General features: G+C 41.8%; 2 protein-coding genes and 2 non-coding genes across 6 annotated transcripts; all 4 read right to left on the reverse strand.

Moving 5' to 3' along the window:
- Positions 1-275: 275 nt before the first annotated feature.
- On the reverse strand, positions 276-9,293 carry LOC138615852 (carbohydrate sulfotransferase 12-like). Of its 3 annotated transcripts, none has more exons than XM_069689713.1 (6): positions 9,186-9,293; positions 5,568-6,197; positions 5,204-5,346; positions 2,919-3,047; positions 2,604-2,796; positions 276-906 (listed from the first exon to the last, which is right to left on the reverse strand). In XM_069689713.1, exons 2-6 carry the CDS (start codon positions 6,084-6,086, stop codon positions 637-639), a joined length of 1,254 nt encoding a protein of 417 aa, XP_069545814.1. In that variant the 5' UTR covers positions 6,087-6,197; positions 9,186-9,293; the 3' UTR covers positions 276-636. The 3 variants fall into 3 exon arrangements, with proteins under 3 accessions (XP_069545814.1, XP_069545816.1, XP_069545815.1); XM_069689715.1 differs by having other exon boundaries at positions 816-1,990; XM_069689714.1 differs by lacking the exon at positions 276-906 and adding an exon at positions 1,997-2,514 and having other exon boundaries at positions 2,583-2,796.
- A 2,708-nt stretch (positions 9,294-12,001) lies between these two features.
- Positions 12,002-19,746, reverse strand: LOC138615855 (eukaryotic translation initiation factor 3 subunit B). The gene is made up of 19 exons (XM_069689719.1): positions 19,535-19,746; positions 18,184-18,376; positions 17,949-18,068; positions 17,790-17,847; positions 17,556-17,684; positions 17,290-17,447; positions 16,380-16,511; positions 16,195-16,261; positions 16,058-16,104; positions 15,740-15,950; positions 15,577-15,649; positions 14,927-15,049; positions 14,749-14,827; positions 14,369-14,507; positions 14,146-14,271; positions 13,820-13,897; positions 13,337-13,445; positions 13,133-13,245; positions 12,002-12,582 (listed from the first exon to the last, which is right to left on the reverse strand). The coding sequence occupies exons 1-18, from the start codon at positions 19,632-19,634 to the stop codon at positions 13,145-13,147; spliced, it is 2,043 nt and encodes a 680-aa protein (XP_069545820.1). The 5' UTR covers positions 19,635-19,746; the 3' UTR covers positions 12,002-12,582; positions 13,133-13,144.
- Positions 14,015-14,100, reverse strand: LOC138615884 (small nucleolar RNA SNORD60). Its single transcript, XR_011310557.1, has one exon. It is a non-coding gene; the product is annotated as a small nucleolar RNA SNORD60 (small nucleolar RNA).
- On the reverse strand, positions 14,590-14,672 carry LOC138615885 (small nucleolar RNA SNORD60). The gene has a single exon (XR_011310558.1). It is a non-coding gene; the product is annotated as a small nucleolar RNA SNORD60 (small nucleolar RNA).
- Positions 19,747-19,767: the final 21 nt, after the last annotated feature.

Raw genomic sequence — 19,767 nt, forward strand, 5'->3', positions numbered from 1 at the left:
CAAGAAAGTTCTGGGCTGGGGACTTTCCGTGTGGAGTTTGCCTGTTCTCCCTGAGCCTGTGTGGGTTTTCTCCGTCCAAAGACTGTTAAGGTTAGGCTAATTGAGGATTCTAAAGTGGACGTGGGTGTGAATGGTTGTCTGTCTTCTGTCTGTGGTGGCGCTGTGATGGACTGGTGACATGTCCAGGGTGTAACCTGCCTTCGTCCCAAAATCAGCAGACCTTGTTCAGGATAAAGTGGGGATAGAAAATACTTACAAGGGTGGATGGAAGTCAAAACATTTACAAAACACTTTATTTTTCTGCAACATATTTCCCTTCAGAAATGTCAGCGAACATTTAGTCCCAGTCCTTTAACCCTGACTTACCAAAATACAGTATTCACAAAATACTTTCCTAAGTGCCTTTACATGGGAAAACAGATTTAAATAATGTAACTTTTAAGCAGGTGTGCTTCGGATATGACATGATGACAAAAATAAAAATATACTGGTAGGCACTTCTGTCATTTGAGGTATGCACAAAACAAATGAAACAAACAGCATCCGTCTTTAAAGGCATGTGCTGGCTGTGTGCGGGGAGGAAAGGTGTGGGATCTACACACAGTGCAGTGCCCCAGCCTTTGGCTCTATGGTCTACTAGTGGAGCACGCTGTCAGGTTTGGGGTAGCCAAACATCTCAAAGTCCGGTTCATACAGCTTGTACAGTTCTCTCCGTGTCGTAATGGGAATCTGTGCAAACCAGTCTCTTTCCCAGCTGGCAGCTGTGCGGTTTCGGGCCCCTGAAGGGAAACTTAGCAGATCATCCACCTCCAGAAGCTTCAGTAGGTTCTCGGCGTCTGTTTCCAGGGTTTCCAGCCGTCCAATGAAATCGTACTTCACCTGACATGGATGGCACAGACGGTACACCTGAAACAGAAAAAGCCACTTTAAAACTGCATTAATGTCTAACACGGGGTCTTCGGAGTCTGATGCAATGTAGATTTATTGAAAATCAAGGGACTCAATAAACCCAGTGTTCTCATGAGAGCAGTCGGGCTGGAAGGGCTTTCCCAGGCAGGCACATATCACATGTCCTATTCAGTTTAATAAAATAGTAAGCTATCCCCCATCAGCTGCTGTTGCCTCTGTGCTGACACAATGGGTCTTCTCACCTGATAAGACCCCCTGACGTGTCATTGATGACCCGTGAATAGCATTAAAATTAATATTTGAGTAATCAGATATAAATGGGTATTAACATTTTTTTACCACATTCCCCTGTGTGTGAACATACTGTACATTGGCATCGATGAAGCACAGGTCATACAGCTCTATTAGTTATACGTTTATTAGCCAAAATGTCCAATATTAAAAACATCCATCAGCACACTCCTTATAATCGTCTATAATAATATAATAGTGTAAAGTGCGTTTGAAATGTTGAATCTCAGGAATATGAATTTCAGGATATCTTGGTATTGTTTGCCTCCCATCTGCTTTAATGACAGCAGCACTCGAACTCAAAGCTTTGAGGTGTGTTTGGGCTCATTATCCTACTGCAGCATGACTCCTTCTTCACAAAGATGCAAACCAGAGGGTGGAGCATGTCTCTGAAATACAAAATCTGCATGTAATGAAGCTAATCTTTATCTCTGAGTGAACAAAGCCTAATGTATTGATCTTCTGATGCTGTGCTCGCATTTGATTTAGCTTTGGAACTGGTCCAGTTTCCGCAAGGCATTTCAGAGCTCCATACACCGCTCCCTAACAAACCATCAGATCAGCCATGATTTGACACTGAGAGAGCCCATCTTTGCTCAGAATAACAGTCTGACTCATAACGCTCTCACTTAGTTCTGATGCCTTGTTTCCAACTATCACAATGCTACGTTGTAAACAATCTTCTGCTGGAGACTTGAGGCTCAGACATATTTATAACAGGTGAATCTACTCAGTAAAACAAACCTCCGATGAGTTGATCATAATCCACCCGAGTGTCATCTGAGCGCTGCTTCAAAGGAAAGATACATTCAACATCATCTGATCGTTTGTACAAGCAGTTATAAAGGACTTAACATGGTCGGTTCCACGAATCTGCTGCAGTTTGATCACAAACCAAGAAATAATGCAGAATCTGATATGTTTCTTCTTAATTGTACATGTCACAACCTCTTGTCTTTTTAAATGTGTTTAATCCTCTAAATTTACGATTATTTCCAGGTTTACATGAAAATATGACTCCACTTCACATATATAATGGTACATAGTGGTACAATGATTTGTTGTGCGCTGATAGCCAACCTAGAGTCAACATTAGTACACTGACATGTAGTATAACGTGTAGTATGAAATTGCCAGTTGCATTAAGATATTTATGACTTTTAATAAGAAACATGGAAATGGTAAGGGAGAGATGGAACTGATGAGTCTCCAATTGAAAACTAATAGTTAAAAACCCATATAACGTAAAATATATCCTTAGCCGGCATGTGTTAGCGTGTGTGTGTGTGTGTGTGTGTGTGTGTGTGTGTGTGTGTGTGTGTGTGTGTGTGTGTGTGTGTGTGTGTGTGTGTGTGTGTGTGTGTGTGTGTGTGTGTGTGCAGCTGTGTATTTGAGACAAATACCTGCCGCCAGTGCTCGTTGAAGATGCTTTCCCTCTCAGTCTCTGGATCGAGCAGGTACGTGATAAATTGCTGAAATGTTGGTTTGATTCCGGCTGCAAACGCCTCTGCCGCTGTCTCTGGCAAACTCCCAGACATATTACCATAACGACGCAGCATAACCGAACCAAACTGCTTGTAGAACTCCTCGTTTGGCCTGAAAACACACACAAATACACACACTTTAAATAATTGAAGAATGAGAGGAGTGCTGTTTAATCGGAGGTGAAGCACGCTCCTCTGCCTCAAAGCAGTGTACATTTCACACTAAACACACACCTTCCAAATTTGTTCCTGAAGGCGGAGATGAGACGCACAAAGGGATCTCGGACAAACAGAAATTTGGTGTAGTGCTGGAGCTTGAGTGCCATCAGGTGGCGGGAAAGCGATCCATAATGGCGCCAAAATCTGGTAAAGAAGAATGAACACACAGACACATAAAGCACAATGGTGTTACAGTCTTATTTCTCACGATGTGACTGTTATGCTTTTGAGTTTTCCGGGTTAAAGTCGAAATCCTTCAGATGTTTAGTCTCATGCAATAGTGAAAACGTTTGGTAATGTCAGGAGCGAACTAGAAAACTGAGCCATATTTCTCCTTGAAGGGGGAAAATATGTCTTGTCTTGTATCAGGCTACAGATAGAAAAACACATGCTCAGCTCCCGAGAGGTAGAGAAAGGTCTGTCTGTGCTGCAGCACCAAGTCCCGCCTGTCGTTTCCACTTTCCCGTCCAAGTGTCAGCTCAGTAAATAGCTCCTTGAGCCCACAGACAGTTTGTCAAACACAGTATAACTCAACATCTAAATGTTATGGCTGAAACATTACTTCTACTATCTGAAAAAGAAAAATATCTCCTTGAATAAAGCAACAAGAAAGGAGGGGAGATGCAAAGAAAAACCATGCAGTAATTTAAAAAATGAGTTTAAAGTGAAGAAATAATTACTGCAACAGTTTTAGTAACTCTTTAAACTCTTAACACCACACTTTGTTGAAATAGATTTTACAGGAAAGAAGGAGCTGTCTAGATATGACAGCACTGACTTTCTCTCATTTGTAAAGCTGTCTGGCAGATTTTCTTCCTGTTTTCATTAAAGTACAGAAGTATGTGGTTTGTTTGGCTGTTCAGCCTTCCTGTTTAGACACTCTCAGTCTCTCTGTCTTGTTTGAGCTGCAGCTGGACTTTTATTGAGTTGTTGAGAATTATAGAAGATTTTGTTTTTTTGTGAACGAGTTTGGATTGAATAGACTTTTTTTTGTACTCACAGTTCTGTCTCGTATGATAATTTCAACATTTTCCAGACAAACTGAGCAGATGAGGTGCTCTTATTAATCAGAAGTGATGTATTTATAGTCAGCCTGACACTGACTGCACTTTGAGCTTAATCATTCAGTCAGTCTTGATTTCTCATGGATATCGCCTGCGTGGCATTTGGTCATTTTACGGTTAAATGCTGATGAAGGTTAAGAGCAGTAACACATCCTTCTTCTTGGTTCGCTGCTCACTAATTAAAAAAGGTCAATCTTTTGTAAGTTTCAGTCTCTTCATTTATCTTCATTCATTAACTTTTCCTTGGAGGAAGGATTGAGGACGTGACCATGAAAATGCAGAGATTATTAGAGGTGCAAATGCTGCACTTTAAAAGTATGAAAAAAAAAATTATCATTGAGGACACCAAGGTCGTTGTGCAATTATATCAATAAATCACACGAAGCAGGGCAAGTTCAGCTCGAGAATATTAACAAGGCCGTCGGTGCCGTGTGGAAAAGATTTTTAAACAGAATTTAGAAAATATTATTCAAATTATTTGTTGTTTTTTTGCTATATTTCTCAGATAAGGACAGAGTAGTTTGTGTGCTGAGGGTTAAACCCTGAAGAAGGATGTTTGTGCCACTACGCGAGGGTTGTACCCCAGTTTTGTTTTAACATGTATAAGCACTTTGTTTTTAAAATTTTTGCATTTTAATTTTTTGCCAGAAGAGTGCCTTGGACTTTTTTCCATTTTATGCTGTTTAATATATTCACTCCATTATTCTACTCTGCACAATACGAATTTTCACATTGTCACTGGCTACTTTGCTAATTTTACTTCAGTAAAAGATCTCAAAACGTCTTCCATCCCTGGTGTGTACCAAACCAAATTAACTTTCAATTCAACTTGTGATGGACATATATATTTGTATTCTTTTTAGGAAGATATGCCTGTCCTCTGGTGGTGTTTCCTCCCCCTGCTGTGTTTTGCTGTTTCTGTCCCTGCACTAAAATGGGTTTTTTTCTCTCCTTCTGAGAACAGTTTGCATCTCATCTGGTGAAGACCGCATGACTTTAAATTTGTGATGATAGAGGAGACCTTCATTTTAAAATCAAAACCTCAAATGTTTTTTTTAAAGAATGAAGCGTTTTTTAAAGGTGGTTTGTTAAACATTTCTTGGCACTGGAAGGGTTTGGATTCAAGGCTGTATTCTTGTCTGTGGTCCTGGCCAACACCGATGCATAAAACATGAATTTTAAGAATAACAGTTTTCCGTTTGGCCCTGAGCGTGTGCATATATTTGTGTGTCGTACTTAGCAAAAGTGAGGTGGAGAGAGGAGTTGTGAACGAGGTCGGGAGGTACGGCCTCCGGGTCGGTGTAAGGTTTCCCTGAGGACGGCGAGATCAGAGACTGGGACAGAACCACCATCACTCTCTTCCAGTTGGTGCACGCTACCTGAACAGAGAACGTGAGGAGAGAAAGGAAGAAAGAGAAGGTAAAACATTCAGACAGACGGGAGTGAACATTTGTGTCATCATGCTAGAACAACAATGAAGCCCTGTGATTTTAAACATGATTTCATCCTCTTTACATTATTACGTTTTTGTTTTTTTTCCTACTTACATCCACACGCGCATGATCACACAAACACGGACACACACACAAGGCCGCTGTACCTTGGGAACGTAGCAGTAGATAATCTGGTGTGTGTCATCCACTATCAGGTGATCCAGTTCCCTGTTGGGGATCTGCTCAAATGCTCGAGTCCTCCCGGGGAATTCCACTCCGTCATTTCCTGAACACACGTCCAAGACACTCTGTTTCCTCGCCTCCTGCTCTTTGTCGTCAACAGACGCACGACCGCTCTCATCCTCCTTTGTTTCCTCCTTCCTATGCTCCTGTTTTTTCTTCCTCTCCTCCTCCTTCTGAGCTGCTCCTTTTGGGACGGGTCTAGTGGTAGCAGTGGTGGTGGAGACAGTGAGGGAAGAACTGGCCTGGGCTCTTCTGGTAAACACAGACGGTGAGGGGCCTGCAGTCGTCCTGGCGCAACAGCCGGAGTGAAGCGACTCGTGTTTGGGGTCCTGCAGCGGGTAGAGGTTGAAGCCCCCAACGTCGTCCCAGTAGACAATGATCAGCAGGATCATAAACAAAGAGCCCAGCATGAAAGCCACTCGTAGACCACGCCAGGTTCCCATGGTTATACTGCATCAATAGCCGTGATTGGTGAAGAAAAGAGGACGAGGCTATCTCAGCTCCATGGTGGTCCTCTATAACGGAAGAACACACTTCCTGCTCGACCGATGCAACTAAAGGAAACAGGAAATGTGACTCAACTCCTGTTCTTTTTTTGCACCCGACAACAAGTTAAGCAAGTGTACACTGCTGTTGAAATTAAGAACAACAACAACAAAAAAAGAAAGATTAAGTGATTGAAAAAAAAGAAGCCAGATGTCATCTTCAGTAACCTCATTTCACAAGTTAAGCAAACAGAAAACTATTCCACCTCTTCATCTAATACAGTTAACATTAACCTACATGAGGAGTGTGTGTGTGTGTGTGTGAGGGAGCAAAATATTATAAACACTTTGCAATCTAATGCAGTCCAGCACACTACAACCTCAGTGATAAACACAAAGTACAATCATCACCTTTCTGACAATTGCAACAAAAACCGACAATGTATAAGCTTCATAAAAGCAGAATTTATGGCGGATGGATTAGATCTCATTAGACTGTGTCCATCACACAGCAGTGAAATAGAAATATGGTCATATACATCCAGTCTCACCACATACAAATAAAATAAAGACTCCAGGTTTATGGTTTCACACCCTCTCCTACATCTTTAGCACATTTTTACTTTTGCGACTTTGCAGTCCTTTGCAGTCCTTTCCCTGCTCGTCCCTAACATGCTATAATGCCTGAATTTCCTCTACAGGGATCAGTTAAGTTTTATCTTATCTAATCTTAATAAAAAAAATATTGGAGCACAGTGAGAGTAATAGTAATAGATGTGGACCTTAGTTTGAATATTTGAAGTGCAATTTTGCATAAATTTTGACATATTGTGACATATCAAAAGTGTGAAATAGTCTTCTTTGTATCGTGATAGCTTCAGCTTTAAAGCGTTATTTTAAAGAGGTTTTTTTAAATTGAGACTTTTGGCTACATTTTTCCCGAAACATTCAATAAGGTTGAGCAGCTGAAGTACAAGCGTGCGGTAATAGTAACTCAATAACATGTTAAACAATAAAAAAAAAAAATTAAAAATACGATGAACTGTATAGATTTACCCCCCCAACAGTGAATACAGTATGATAATGACATGTGGGTAGAGTAGACTAAAATCTAGGCACTCATTGTAAAAGAGCTGTTACTTTTAACAATTCTTCAAGTACAAAGAGTAATAATATCGTCGCAAAATTTCTACTGAGTGCATGAAAACATTAACTACTTATAGGTTAGGTTAGGTAGTTACTTTATTAATCCCCGAGGGGACATTTTTTTAAATTATAAGAGGTGGGAATCACAAGAGCCCCCACAATACAATATTATAATAATACTTAAGTTATGATTTGATATTATTTCCATATCTAACATTTTGTGATTGGCTGAGGAGGCTGTTATTTAGGGATTCGCGGCCTTTTTCAGCTACAAATCAAGTCTGCAAAAGGAAACTTTGTCAAGATTTGTATTAAAAATACTAAAATAAAGTTTTCAATTTCTTCATCTCACTTCAATCATTTTCACTGAAGGAAAATGAAACTGCGAAGCGGACAGACTGTCCTACACTGTTATAAACACTGGTCATAAATGTTGCATGCAATGGATACATTTATTTATACAATACAAAAACACTAAGTGTACCAACACAATATATTTGCCACGCAAAATACTGCAAAGCTATGCTGTATCATTTTATCCCTTTATCCCCACTGCATAATGAGTAATAGTATTACAGCCTATTTTTAACTACATTTTGATTACCATCTTCTCACCGCCTACTTCAATATTGTACTTCATGTAAAATTTAAAGTAGCCTATTAATGGATCTGAATCTTTTTCAGGATTTAAATTAAACTTGTGCTGAACGTTTGTCGTTTTTTGTTTTTGTTTTCATTTATAATAAAGGCCTATTAATTTAAAAATAACCATAACAAGCTGGGGCGCTATATGATATGCCCGGCTGAGTGGCTGACCGGTGTGAAGCGGCCCGGGGGCCGTGGGAACCCGAGGCTCCGCCCGGGGCGCTCAGCTGTCACAGAGATGTGAACAGACGGGGCTGTGGGGGTGGAAGGAGCAACAGACCAGAGCCTACAGGAGGGTCCCGTCCCCCCCCCCCCCGCTTATTGTCTGCCCCATAAAAACATCTGCTGTTGTGTGTGTGTGTGTGTGTGTGGGGGGGGGGGGGGTGAACAGTGGAAAAAATGACGGTCCATATAAAACCACAGAAAAAAATACATTCAGACTGCAGGCAGAGCAAAGCAGAGGATTCTCCGGCTCGTGCTTTGACAGAGAAAATAATTATTGGCTGTTCAAATGGGTTTTTAATCTAAACTCAAAACTGACAGGAGGAGCCTGTTGGGAAAAATCAACATCCACAAACTCTCTTCTTTCTTGGCACGCTTTGCGCACACACATGCGTGCGCTCACACACACACACACACACACACACACACACACACACACACACACACACACACACGCACACACACGCACACACACGCACACGTACGCGCGCACAAACACGCACAAAAGAAAAACACATTCCTGCGTGAACTTCAAATGAGGAGCTCAGAGACAAGTTGAATTTTAATTTGCTTTAAAAAAAAAAAGAAAAAAAAAAGGGAGCTATTTTTAAAGGGATGTTCCGGTTATTGGAGTTTTGTATTTCAGTTCATATTTTCCTTCTTCGGCGGGGACTCACCATCACCTCCTCCCTGCCCTCCCCGGTCGGAAACAACCTTAATTTATACAGTACACAAGTTACAATGTGCCCTTTCACCGGACACCGTCCCTCTCTCATGCAGACTCTTCACTTCTTTCTCCCCTGCAGACGACGACAGAAACACTGGACATATTTGTCTCCCCACTTTCATCTCTTTTAACTCCCCTCGTCCCTCCTCATGGTGCTCTCTCTCTCTCTCTCTCTCTGAGGTGAAAGAAAGCCCGGTTCTGTTCCCTTTATGCCCTTCACACCGGGACCATCACGGCGACAATTAAGTCGGTCTGATCATTAATTCCGTCTGTGATAAAAACACGACACGTGACCTGAATCTGGTGTTTTATCTTACCTTGCACAGGAGCTCCATGGTGCCGGTCGGTCAGTCCGCTTGGTGTCCCCCGCCTCTCCTGACTGTCCGTCTGCCCGGTGATGAGACCGGGCGTGCACGACAAGGCTGTAGCGGTCTACGCTGCTCTGCACAGAGCCAGCGAAGTCTCGCGATATTTGGGGATCCGGCCACCAACGCCACAGTTTTGTTCCGCGCTCTCGTTTTACACACCACTCCATATTCAGCATATCGCCAGGGTTTGGGCTGCAAAACCATAAACCCGCCTACGCCTATGAAGCCGGTTCCCAAACTATGGTCTTGGGACCTCCATGCGGCCCCAAAAGAAGGAATAATGGTGTTACTATACTGGTGCTAATGAAGAAATTATGGAAGGCCATGTCTGCAAAGCTAAAATCATATTTAAATTATAGGAAAATAAAGTAAGCATGTAAAAAAATAATTATAAGATATGATGGAAAAATTATCTCGGTATTTATTTAATTCAATCAATCATGGTTTGCTTACTCAGCAAGCCATAATTTTGACTTCATAATTTGTAGTCCTACTCACACATTACAATTTGGACTGAGTCTCAGGTCATTTGGGCCAGGTAATATTATTTTACCATTTTCACTTACAAATCCAATTATCTTCACTCAATAGGTTGGAATTTGGACTCATTTTGGCAAAGTAAAAAAACAACGTTATTTTAACTCTTAACTAGTGAGAATTTTTACTAAGCAATTCATGACTTTGGCTTACTATTAGTTTATTACTTGTATGTCCGTTGTGCTCGTCAATGGTTTTTAAATTTCTTTGCAAAAATGATCTTCTAATTGAAGCCACATCTTCTTAATAACTTGTAAAGTTACTAATTAATTTGTTAATGCGTGGGTTTTATCCTGGGGAATAATCCAATGAAAACATACATGAGACCAAGTGTCTTATTAGTAGGTCCATGGTGTTTTTAATCATGTTTACATTAGACTACTTTAAGACCAACAAAACCATACAGAATGCAGTACAGTAGTGTGTAGAAGACTTTGATTGAAAATGCTGGAAAATAAAATTCAGAATAAATGAAATTTAACAATCAACACGGAGTAAAATGTGAGCCTTTCAACAGAAATGTATCTCACCCAATCTCCACGTCAGTGCAGCAAACATTAAATATGTTGAGTGTCTTGAATCTTCATTGTTATTTTCTAAACTGGTTTTGCTTTTGGATTACAACATACAGTCCAACACAACAACACCATAAATCACAGCCTGAATAGAGAAGACAAAAATACAAACACATGATCTCCTCCACTCGGCTACCCACGGAAGAATAAGATGAATTAATGGATGAACATTTATTGCAGGGTTGTTGTGCTGAATTGCATTAGACTGTACAGGTGTTAATTTTCTGGAGGTATTTATTGGTCATAAAATTAAACAAAGTATCAACGATGTCTGAACGAGGGCTCAACAGCTGTGTCCTTCAGGAGTGTTTATAACGTCTGTGGCAGATGGGGAAATGACAGTGGGGCTGCTGTGTCCACGTCAATCAGACCAGCCGGCTAAGCACCAGTTTACGTGGATCACAGCGGCCCTTATACCAAAAAAGGTCAGAAACAGACGGTCTTTTGACAGTGCAGAAATCTGAGCGATGGTTCAGTTGCTGTGCAACCATGAAGGAAGATTCGAGGACCGTTCTGACAAGATTATGTCTTCAGTTAAGAAATGTTTTGTTGCTCTGTCCACCGTGTCAAACACCAGTGAAAGTCTTTACAAGAGTGTAAACATGCATTACTTCCACTTAGGTTAATGAGGTAAAAGATCAACAGTGGCCGACCTCACACTTTCATTAGGGATTAACCATGCAGACTAAATGCTGTTATTATATCAACACTTTCAGTTGCCTGCATATTGAACTTCTGCAAAAATGGTTTGATCACTTTCTGCCAGCACATCTTTCCAGTCAGGGCAGAGATGGCATTTAAATCTGAGAAAAAAAAAAGTCAAACCTACATTTTCACCTTAATGACAAGCTACAAGAATAGAGAGCCACAAAACACAGATGTGGAAGAGTGACTGATCTTCACGTAGAAATGATTTGAACTACGATGAAAGGCAGATATAAAGTCATTGAGCAGATAGAATTGTTTTACCTTGAGCACTATTTCCCTACATTTCATAGCCCTAAACCTCAAATATTTTTGGACAAATGAGGTGGATAACGATCAATAAACTCTATAGGCTGCATGTTTGCAAACAGGACAATTAAAGGCTGCAACGTTGCAGTAGTTTCTTTTAGATTAATTCTGATTATATGTGACCAAAGTGAAAGGAGCAAAATAATAATATCAAAATGATGTGGCCTGTGCCCTGGATATGTGCATTGCCTTTTGAATGCTTGTGTAGTCGACAGAAAGTATTCAAATTCCACTTTCAAACTTTTCAAATGCTCACTGGATCATTGTCAATTCAAAACTTTATTTAAAGGTGCAAATATCTTTGCTTGCAATGGAACCTGTTGGTTATTTTAGTCTAGAAAATGTTAAAAAAAAAGAAGAAAAAAAGAGCAATGACCATCTCCCAGAGGTCTATGTAATGTAACCAAAACTCTTTTGTCAAAAACCCAATATATTGAATTTACAATATTATAGTGAAAAAACTGAGAAGCTTGAGCAGTTTTAATTGGCACATGACTTGAAACTGATAAAGATTGTTGGCGACTGATACGTTGATCACTAATCAGCTCCACCTCTATGTTTAGTATCATGGTTGGATTTCAGTGTCAGGTTTGAACACACCAGGATTCCCACTATAATAAAGAACCAAAGTGAGCCAGGTGTGTTTGAATGTTTATTTAAAGTTATTCCCACTGCGCACCCCCTCCCTGTGTGAAAGCTGAGTCTGAAAGGAGGAGGATACAGGCCACTATAGCGCCCCATCAGCACATTAATTAACAAGGCTACTTGTTTAGCCACAACACCTCCACCCCCCACCGGAATGGCACTCTGTGCTGCCCGGTAGTAACAGACTAGCATGGTGAGGCTAGCTCAGACACAACCGCAGGAGGGAGAAGGTCCAATCAGAGACGGGGTTGAGATTAGAGAGCGAGCGTCTCCAACTAATGAATAGAAAAGAGGAGCCAGTATTACTAAATATCAAGTTCCACAGAGAAGAAAAAAAAAAAAAAAAAAAAAAATCAGGGTAGATGATGGTGAGAGACAAAGAGAAAATATAAAATACTAAGTATCCTCTCCTGTCCCTCGATGTGGCTGCAGATCCTTGAGGCGTGCTTTGATGATGTCACTAAAGTTGAATATTGAGGCTCAAGTTGATCCCCCAAGATTCACCGCGTGGTTGTCGTCCTTCTCCGATCAATGACGCAGTTCTTCTCTCCTTCTTCCACACAAAAACGGATGGACTGAGAGAGAGAACAGGTTCAGTACAGTGAGAAGATGTCAGTGTTTAGGGATAATATTACGAACAGGGAAAGAGGGAGGGATACACTAAAACTGATCATGTCACATTTTTCAAAATGTTACTAAATAATTGTATTTTGTTTAAAGTTTTTTTTTTTTTAGTATAGAAAAATAACACTAGTTACAAAATGCAGCCACTTTCTATTAGTCTTTGACAACTGATGACAACGTGTACTTCAGGTTACAGCGATGGCACATTTTTCATCATTAAGATTTGCAGCAGCTTCTTAAGTGCCTTGAGCTGCCCAAACTAAAATGCATTCAGCCTCACTATACTGGGACGGTGACTGAATTTTCATAGGAAGATATTTAAATCATTAGCACATAAAACTGAAACTATCTACATTGATAGATAAAAACAAGGTAAAATGAGAAAAAAAAAAAGTTTTCATTTGATGCCGAGAACAGACGACGTAATGATGAAGTTGAGACAGAAAGCCGTTTCAATAAATCCAGCTTTGTGTTTGCCTCCATGTGCAGTTCAAGTGTTACCTGCGTAGGGGACTACAGATCTCCAAGGGGAATGATTTCTTCGTTGATAAAAAACTCAATGGTCTCCTCCTCCCAGTCGTCCACGTTGCTGTCCAGCTCATCGGTTTCCACTCCTGCAACACACACAGAGAAGGTCAATATCTCTTTAATGAAGACTTGGGCGGTGAAGTGACGGTCGAGCGGTACTGAAGTGAAAGGTCCCACCTCCTCTGAGCTCGAGGCGGGTGCTCTTCTGTTCCTGATAGATCTGCTGCGCTGTGTCCCGGTAGCGATGGTAGTCGTCCATCATGGCCCTGCGCTTGTCCACCAGCTCCTACTCACACACAGAAACATTTTCAGCTTCATAACACAAGACTTGTGTTTGGGATCATCAACATGCAGCTTGTATCACTTGACCACTGAACTAAAGCCCAGTGAATGACCCTCTGGGGTTGACTTTACAATTATGCTACAAAGAGAGTTGGACTTTTCAGATGAGACACAAAGATGATTGAACTGCAACTATCTAGTCTAAATAACACACAGAAATGTATATTAACACTGTTTTAACTGGTCAATGAGGCAGCAGGAAACACCGAAAGGTCCCAGATAGTTGCGAGAGCCCCCCCACTCCCAACAGACTCTACCAAAAAAAAGTTAATATATAAACGTGAACAGCATATGTTAAAGAACAGCAACGGGTCAAACCTTAGAGGCCTTGGACTGGCTCAAACGATCCTTCTGCTCAAAGATCTTCGAGTATTTCTTCAGATCCTTTTTGATTATCTGCAAGAGAAGAGTGTAACAGAAGCATATTTAGTGTAAAGGAAGATTTCAGAGCTGCAAATGAAAACAAAAATCCCAGTCTCATATATATGTGTTGCATAGGGATGTTGTTGCTGTGAGCCTCAGGTCAGAGTTAGAATCAGGAGCCGCAGTGCAGCTCTCATACGAGGTGTCAGAAATTTTTTTATTTGTCATCACTGGCTCCACCCACACCCACACAGTGTACAGATTATTTTCAAAAAATGTACCTTGATCTGATCACCGCCGAGCAGGGTGGGAGGTCTGGGCCTCCAGAGCAGCTGACAGAAGCGGTCCTTGTTGTTCTTCTGAAGGAGACGGCCCTGGAACGTCCACAGCCAGTACGCATTGTCCACCTAAACACACATGAAGGTAAAGTAAATGTGAATGAAGGGACAGGACAAGTTTGGACACAAGTCAAGAGTCGAGTGTTGCCAGTGTCGCAGCATCTACCTTGTGACTCCACCAGGAGACGGAGGTGACGACGTAGCGACCGGTCGGGTCCCACTCCACGTCAGAGGCCATATAGTGCTCTGCTATGTTCATCAGGGTGCAGTCTGATGTGTCCACGAAGGCCAGAGCTCCGTTCATACTGCGAACACACACACACACGGAACAGGTGAAGGTTACTCCCACGTACAAAAGCACTCATCAGTGCAGATTTAAAATACCATGAGCCTCAGATGAGCGTTAGAATCAGGAGCTGAGCTCTCATACGAGGTGTCAGAAAAGTTGTTTAAGTTCATCATCATCGGCTTCTTTTATCCGTCAAACACACACACACACACACACACACACACACACACACACACACACACACACATAAAACTGACCTCCTGAGTCCAGCCAGCACCATAAACTGTCCCTGGGGGCTCCAGAAGATACTGTTGGCCTGCTGCTTGTCAAACATCTCTGCAAGTGGCAAAGGGGCACATTCAGTGGAAGTTGAAAGGAGCCTTCAGACGAAGCAGCATTCAGCCATGAGTTGGCATATCTGTCTGATCTACTCACTTATGAGCTCAATCTTGCCATTGTTTTTGACATGATAGAAGGAGACGTTGATTCTGGGAGACTCTCCGTGGAGAACAGCAAACTTGCTGCCGTTGGGCTCCCATGCAAACGCTATGATGCTTTCTAAAAGGAAAACAACATAAGAATAACATCAGGTTTTTTCCGTGGGAAAGACTTACCAATGGCTGGTTTGTATGCACACGAGGGTTGTCACTTTTTATTCAAACATTCATTCAAACGTTATTAACGTTCAAACTCAAAATTTACAGTGCATATGTGCAGCAGACCGTTTGAAGTAGTTTGCCTTGTCATCCAGCAGAGGGCGCTCTAACAAATCACCACCAGATTGATCTATTGCAGCCCCTATTTGACCTGATATGATTATTAGTTGTTGATCAGACAAAGAGCATTCAAACCTGTGCAGAGCAGACAATCACAAAACCAAAACCTCCAAGAAGCAGTGCGTGTAAGTATTTTGGCTTCTATCAGTAGACGACAAAGGAACTAACAAAGATATTGACAAGTGAATTAATTCAGTCAAATTATTTCAAATAAATTGCGTGTCATTCGATATTGGTTTAAATGTGAAGAAGTGACAGCCCTAATGCGCACACACACACACACACACACACACGTACACGTGTTCATACCCTTCATCTCCACCACATCAACAGGAACCTGCTTCTCTCTCATGCGGAAGATTTCAAAGTTGGTAACAACACCCTGAAAAAAAAACACAATAAAAAAACAATTAGCATTTGATTTTTTTTTTTCCAGCGAGGAGTCAGCTGTTTCCTGTCTTGCTCGGAGTACCTGTGTTCCCTTAGGAGTCCTGTCCACTTTCACACACAGGTAATCTCCATTTCTCTGCCAGTGCAGCTTGCAGTCGACGACATTGAAGAGATTGCGGACACGGATCTCCTGACGGGAAGGCAGCTGCATCAGAGTCACCCTGGCTGGGATGTCTTTGTCCTCAGGTACCCAGAATGCTATGATGTTGTCACCAGGAGACCAGGAGAAGTCCCTGTACATACACAGATTCTTATCAATATATCTATATAGACAGCTGCCACAATTTAAATCATGTAATTATTAGACACAGGTCACAAAAGCATAATCAAGGACTCTTACTTGATTCCAGTAATCTTGAGACTCTTCTTGTCCAGCAAACCCATCGACTGAAAAACAGCAGGAAAAAAAAAAGCCTTTAATATCTCTTTCACAATTGACTTAGATATAATTGTATTTGGTTTTAAAAGTCTACGTACTGGAGTTTCATAGATGCTCAGCGTGTCTGGAGTCATCCTGGCAAAGAACTTCCCATCATGGCTCCATCTGAGAACAAGTATGTATCATTAACACACATCCAAACACTGCTGGAGCAGCAAATGTGAAGCAGATGAGATTTTAACAAGAACTAAAAAAAAAAAAAAAAAAAAAATCATGTTCTCACTTGAAAATTGGCCAGTGTGCAGAGCTCTCGCAGTGGAAGCCTCTCTTCTTCTGTCCAGTCAGGATGTCCCAGATGATGATGGCCTGTGGGTCCTCCTTGGTGTCCATCAGTGGACTGAAGGTCACAACGTACCTGAAAGGAATCACAACCACACAGGACGCTTCAGACACTCCGCTCACACACTTCATCTAAAATTATCCATCGCTCAGACGCCGCCTCGGCACATCTTCGGAAGGCTTTAGCTGCACATGAAGCATCTTTGTGCTGTCGCAAGGTCATGGTGCACATTATGCGCAGGATGTTTTTGGGGGCATTTTGCCTTTATTTGAAAGGTACAGAGACAGACCGGAAAGAGAGGGGGGAGTGCCTGTGGACCAACTCCAGTTGCTTCTGCCAGTGCCTTGACCAAGGGTTCAGACAGGAGTATTATTAACCCTGACATACTGTCAATGTAGTAGGAAACCAGAGAACCTGGCAGAAACCAATGCCAACACAGAAGAACATGAAAACTCCACACAGAAAGGACATGGGGAAGGCCCCGGAGGTTTGAGCCCGGGACTTTCTTGCTGTAAGATAATAGTAGTAACCACTGAGCCACCATGATGCATTGCATTTTCAATTTGCATCCTGATGTGGCTGCATGCTGATAAAGATAAGAGCTATAATATCTATACATGTCTCCTCTGCTGAAAAATATGGAAAATAATACAAATCAATATAACCTAAATAAGAATATAATTTGAATGTAAACTTTCTAATTTCTTTACAGGAGAGAAGAAGGGCAGAAGATGATTAATATATGTATGTATATGTAAATGGGATCATCATTTGTGACCAAACAAGGTAAGAAGTAACGGCTGAGTGGGGGATGTGTTTCTGTGGATCAGTACTGGCTGACAGTGTTGATTACCTCTCGCATGGTGAGAAGTCGATAAGGGACACGCCCTGATGGCTGAACCTCTGGATCTGCTTGAACTTCTCGCCGCCCCACAAAGCGATGCCCCGCTGGTGGAAGGTGGCCAGGTAGGTTCCTTTAGGAGACCAGCGGACGTACGTCTCAGTCCAGCGCTGGAACAAAGCACCAAAGCAAGTTAGGTAACCAATGACTACTGGTGAATTATGATTAACATGGCCCTATTAGTCCTACACTGACTGTGTGCCCAATAAATAACTTACAGCTCTCTCTTCAGCTGTGATTGGCTCTTTAGCGTCATTGGAGAAAATGGCGGTCCTCTCTCCAGCTTCGTAGATCACACTGTAGTGGTCCCGGCAATCTGGGTCCTCAATCCAATGACGCATGTTACCCTGAACACACACACACACACAGAGTTAATGGAGCTCACAGGATAGAATAATATACCAATGAATTGAATTATGATTGAGAGCAAAAAGTAATTAAAAAAAACTCACAAAGTCTTTGAAAGGCTGCTTCTCAGGAGTCTCCCACTCATCACTGATGTTCATATACCTGAGCAAAACAAACAAACAATATTTATCTGCATGTAGCCCACATTTGTTTGCATTTCTGTAGAAGTTTATCGCTCGTCTCGGCTGATATTGCAAACGTACTTGTCAAAGTCAGTGAAGAGGTTGACTCTGAACGTATGCTGTTTGTCGAGTTTGTATCCATCTGCGCTCTTCACCGCCTCAAGGGCCTGAGTAGGAGCAGCATACTCCAAGAAGATGTATCTACAAGGGGGGAAAAAAAGAAGTCTGTTTTACATCTTCAATTCAACGGTATGACAGTAAACCCCCAGAACAGAGTGAAGAAGAAAACACATCTGAAACGACAGGGTCACTGTACCCTTTGGTCAAGCCATCAGCGTCCGGATAAAACTCGGTCGTGATCTTGCCGAACTTGGAGAAGATCTTGTGGATGACGTTCTTGAGCTTTTCCAAACGCTCCGGGCCCACCTGAGGGACGTTGTCCACCACCACCACCGAGTCTATGCCATCAGCCTCCTGGGGCTTCTCCCTCAGGATGTCCTCCAGCAGCTCTGAAGAGTGAAGGAGGAGGGTTGGGAGGATTAGATGGAGCAGTGATAGCAGCAGTTTCTTATCAGTCTGTGTTGGTCTGAGCTCCTCGTTATATTTGTATGCCCTAATAACTCTCAGTTCAACTTACTTTATGATTTTAATGGAAAGTACTACATATTGATAGCTAATTTCCAAGATGTCATATGTACGGTGAGAGATTAAGACATACAGAGCCTTGAAGGGCTTACTTTAGAAAACAGATTAATGTATTACGAGTGTATTAAGTACAACAAAATGATGTATTCTGATTCAAAAGGGCTGAAAAGAACTGCAGATGAGTGGACAAAATGTTGAGGCTGTTGTTATTACAGTGGAGTAAAGGAACAATTTCACATTCAGAAAAGCTGGAATCAGATTTATTTGCAATTCCTTCATTAAAAATGACTCAAAATGATTTCTCCCTTATCAAAAAAAAGTTGATTATTAATTTCTGTCAATCAACTGATAGATTGACCAATCATTGCAACTCTAGATATTATTTCAATATAATGAAGTACAATTCAACAGAAATACTCTTAAAACGTTTCTCCAAAGACAGACCATCGGTGATGTACATAACCTGGCAAATTAATCTAAGCATTACTATTATATTTTAGTTACAAAACATCCACACACACAAAAAAAGGGTGAGTTTGACGTGGTATTTTAATGACCTTAATAACTGGGAGGCTTTAAGGAGCAAGCTGCCCTGCAGGGTCTGGTTTGTCTTTATTCTTACTCATTTGTTCAAAGATTATTCAATGGTCGTGTTTCCTTTTCGCTTCGCTGTACTGGTGAGCTGTTTCAGTTTTCCAGCTCAGAGACGAGGCCACAGTGTCCGAGCTGTGGGTGAGGCTTCAACAGACGTCCAGTGAAGCGAGATAACGTCATGTCGGGGCTACCTTCGTGGATAAATGGTTATGTCGCTGTTTTTTTTTTTAATTGTTTTTTTTTATTATTCTCGTTACTTATCCTTGAATATGTAAACATTGTTCATCGGATACTATTTCTAAGTCCCGGCGAGAAAAAAGCGACACGCTGGCTGGCTTTGCAGCATCTGAAGTGCCACCACAGCTGAGCGAGAAGCTAGCTGTTAGCAACAGGGCCCGAAAGCCGGCGCGTTTCCTGCTCCCGCTCACCTTCATCATCGACGTCATCCACGTAGTCCTCCGGGTCGCTGAAGGAGGGCTCCTCCTCGTCGTACTCGGGGTCGTCCACCATATCCACAGTATCTTGCATTTAACTACGAGACGGATTTCTCGCTACAACGGAGCAAAAATCCTAAAAAATGAAGGGGCTGGCGGTGCTCGGCCGGTGCGACACCATGTGCGAATCGGTGAAAATGGACGACGAGACGGAAACTCGACACCGG

Source organism: Brachyistius frenatus, unplaced genomic scaffold, assembly GCF_029030835.1.
Source record: "Brachyistius frenatus isolate BFR_SWC_R1_liver_20210118 unplaced genomic scaffold, ASM2903083v1 Contig_7, whole genome shotgun sequence".
Taxonomy (NCBI): Eukaryota; Metazoa; Chordata; class Actinopteri; family Embiotocidae; genus Brachyistius; species Brachyistius frenatus.

Excerpts from the sequence above, each read along its gene's own strand:
- LOC138615855 (XM_069689719.1), bottom strand. The coding sequence starts at position 19,634 with ATGCAAGATACTGTGGATATGGTGGACGACCCCGAGTACGACGAGGAG. Across the intron at positions 17,448-17,555 it reads TCACAGCTGAAGAGAGAGCT|CGCTGGACTGAGACGTACGT; the intron begins GTAAGTTATTTA and ends GCTTTGTTCCAG. Across the intron at positions 15,650-15,739 it reads GGACTCCTAAGGGAACACAG|GGTGTTGTTACCAACTTTGA; the intron begins GTACTCCGAGCA and ends TTTTTTTTTCAG.
- LOC138615852 (XM_069689713.1), bottom strand. The coding sequence starts at position 6,086 with ATGGGAACCTGGCGTGGTCTACGAGTGGCTTTCATGCTGGGCTCTTTG. Across the intron at positions 3,048-5,203 it reads CTCCACCTCACTTTTGCTAA|ATTTTGGCGCCATTATGGAT; the intron begins GTACGACACACA and ends CTTCTTTACCAG. Across the intron at positions 2,797-2,918 it reads TTCAGGAACAAATTTGGAAG|GCCAAACGAGGAGTTCTACA; the intron begins GTGTGTGTTTAG and ends GTGTGTTTTCAG.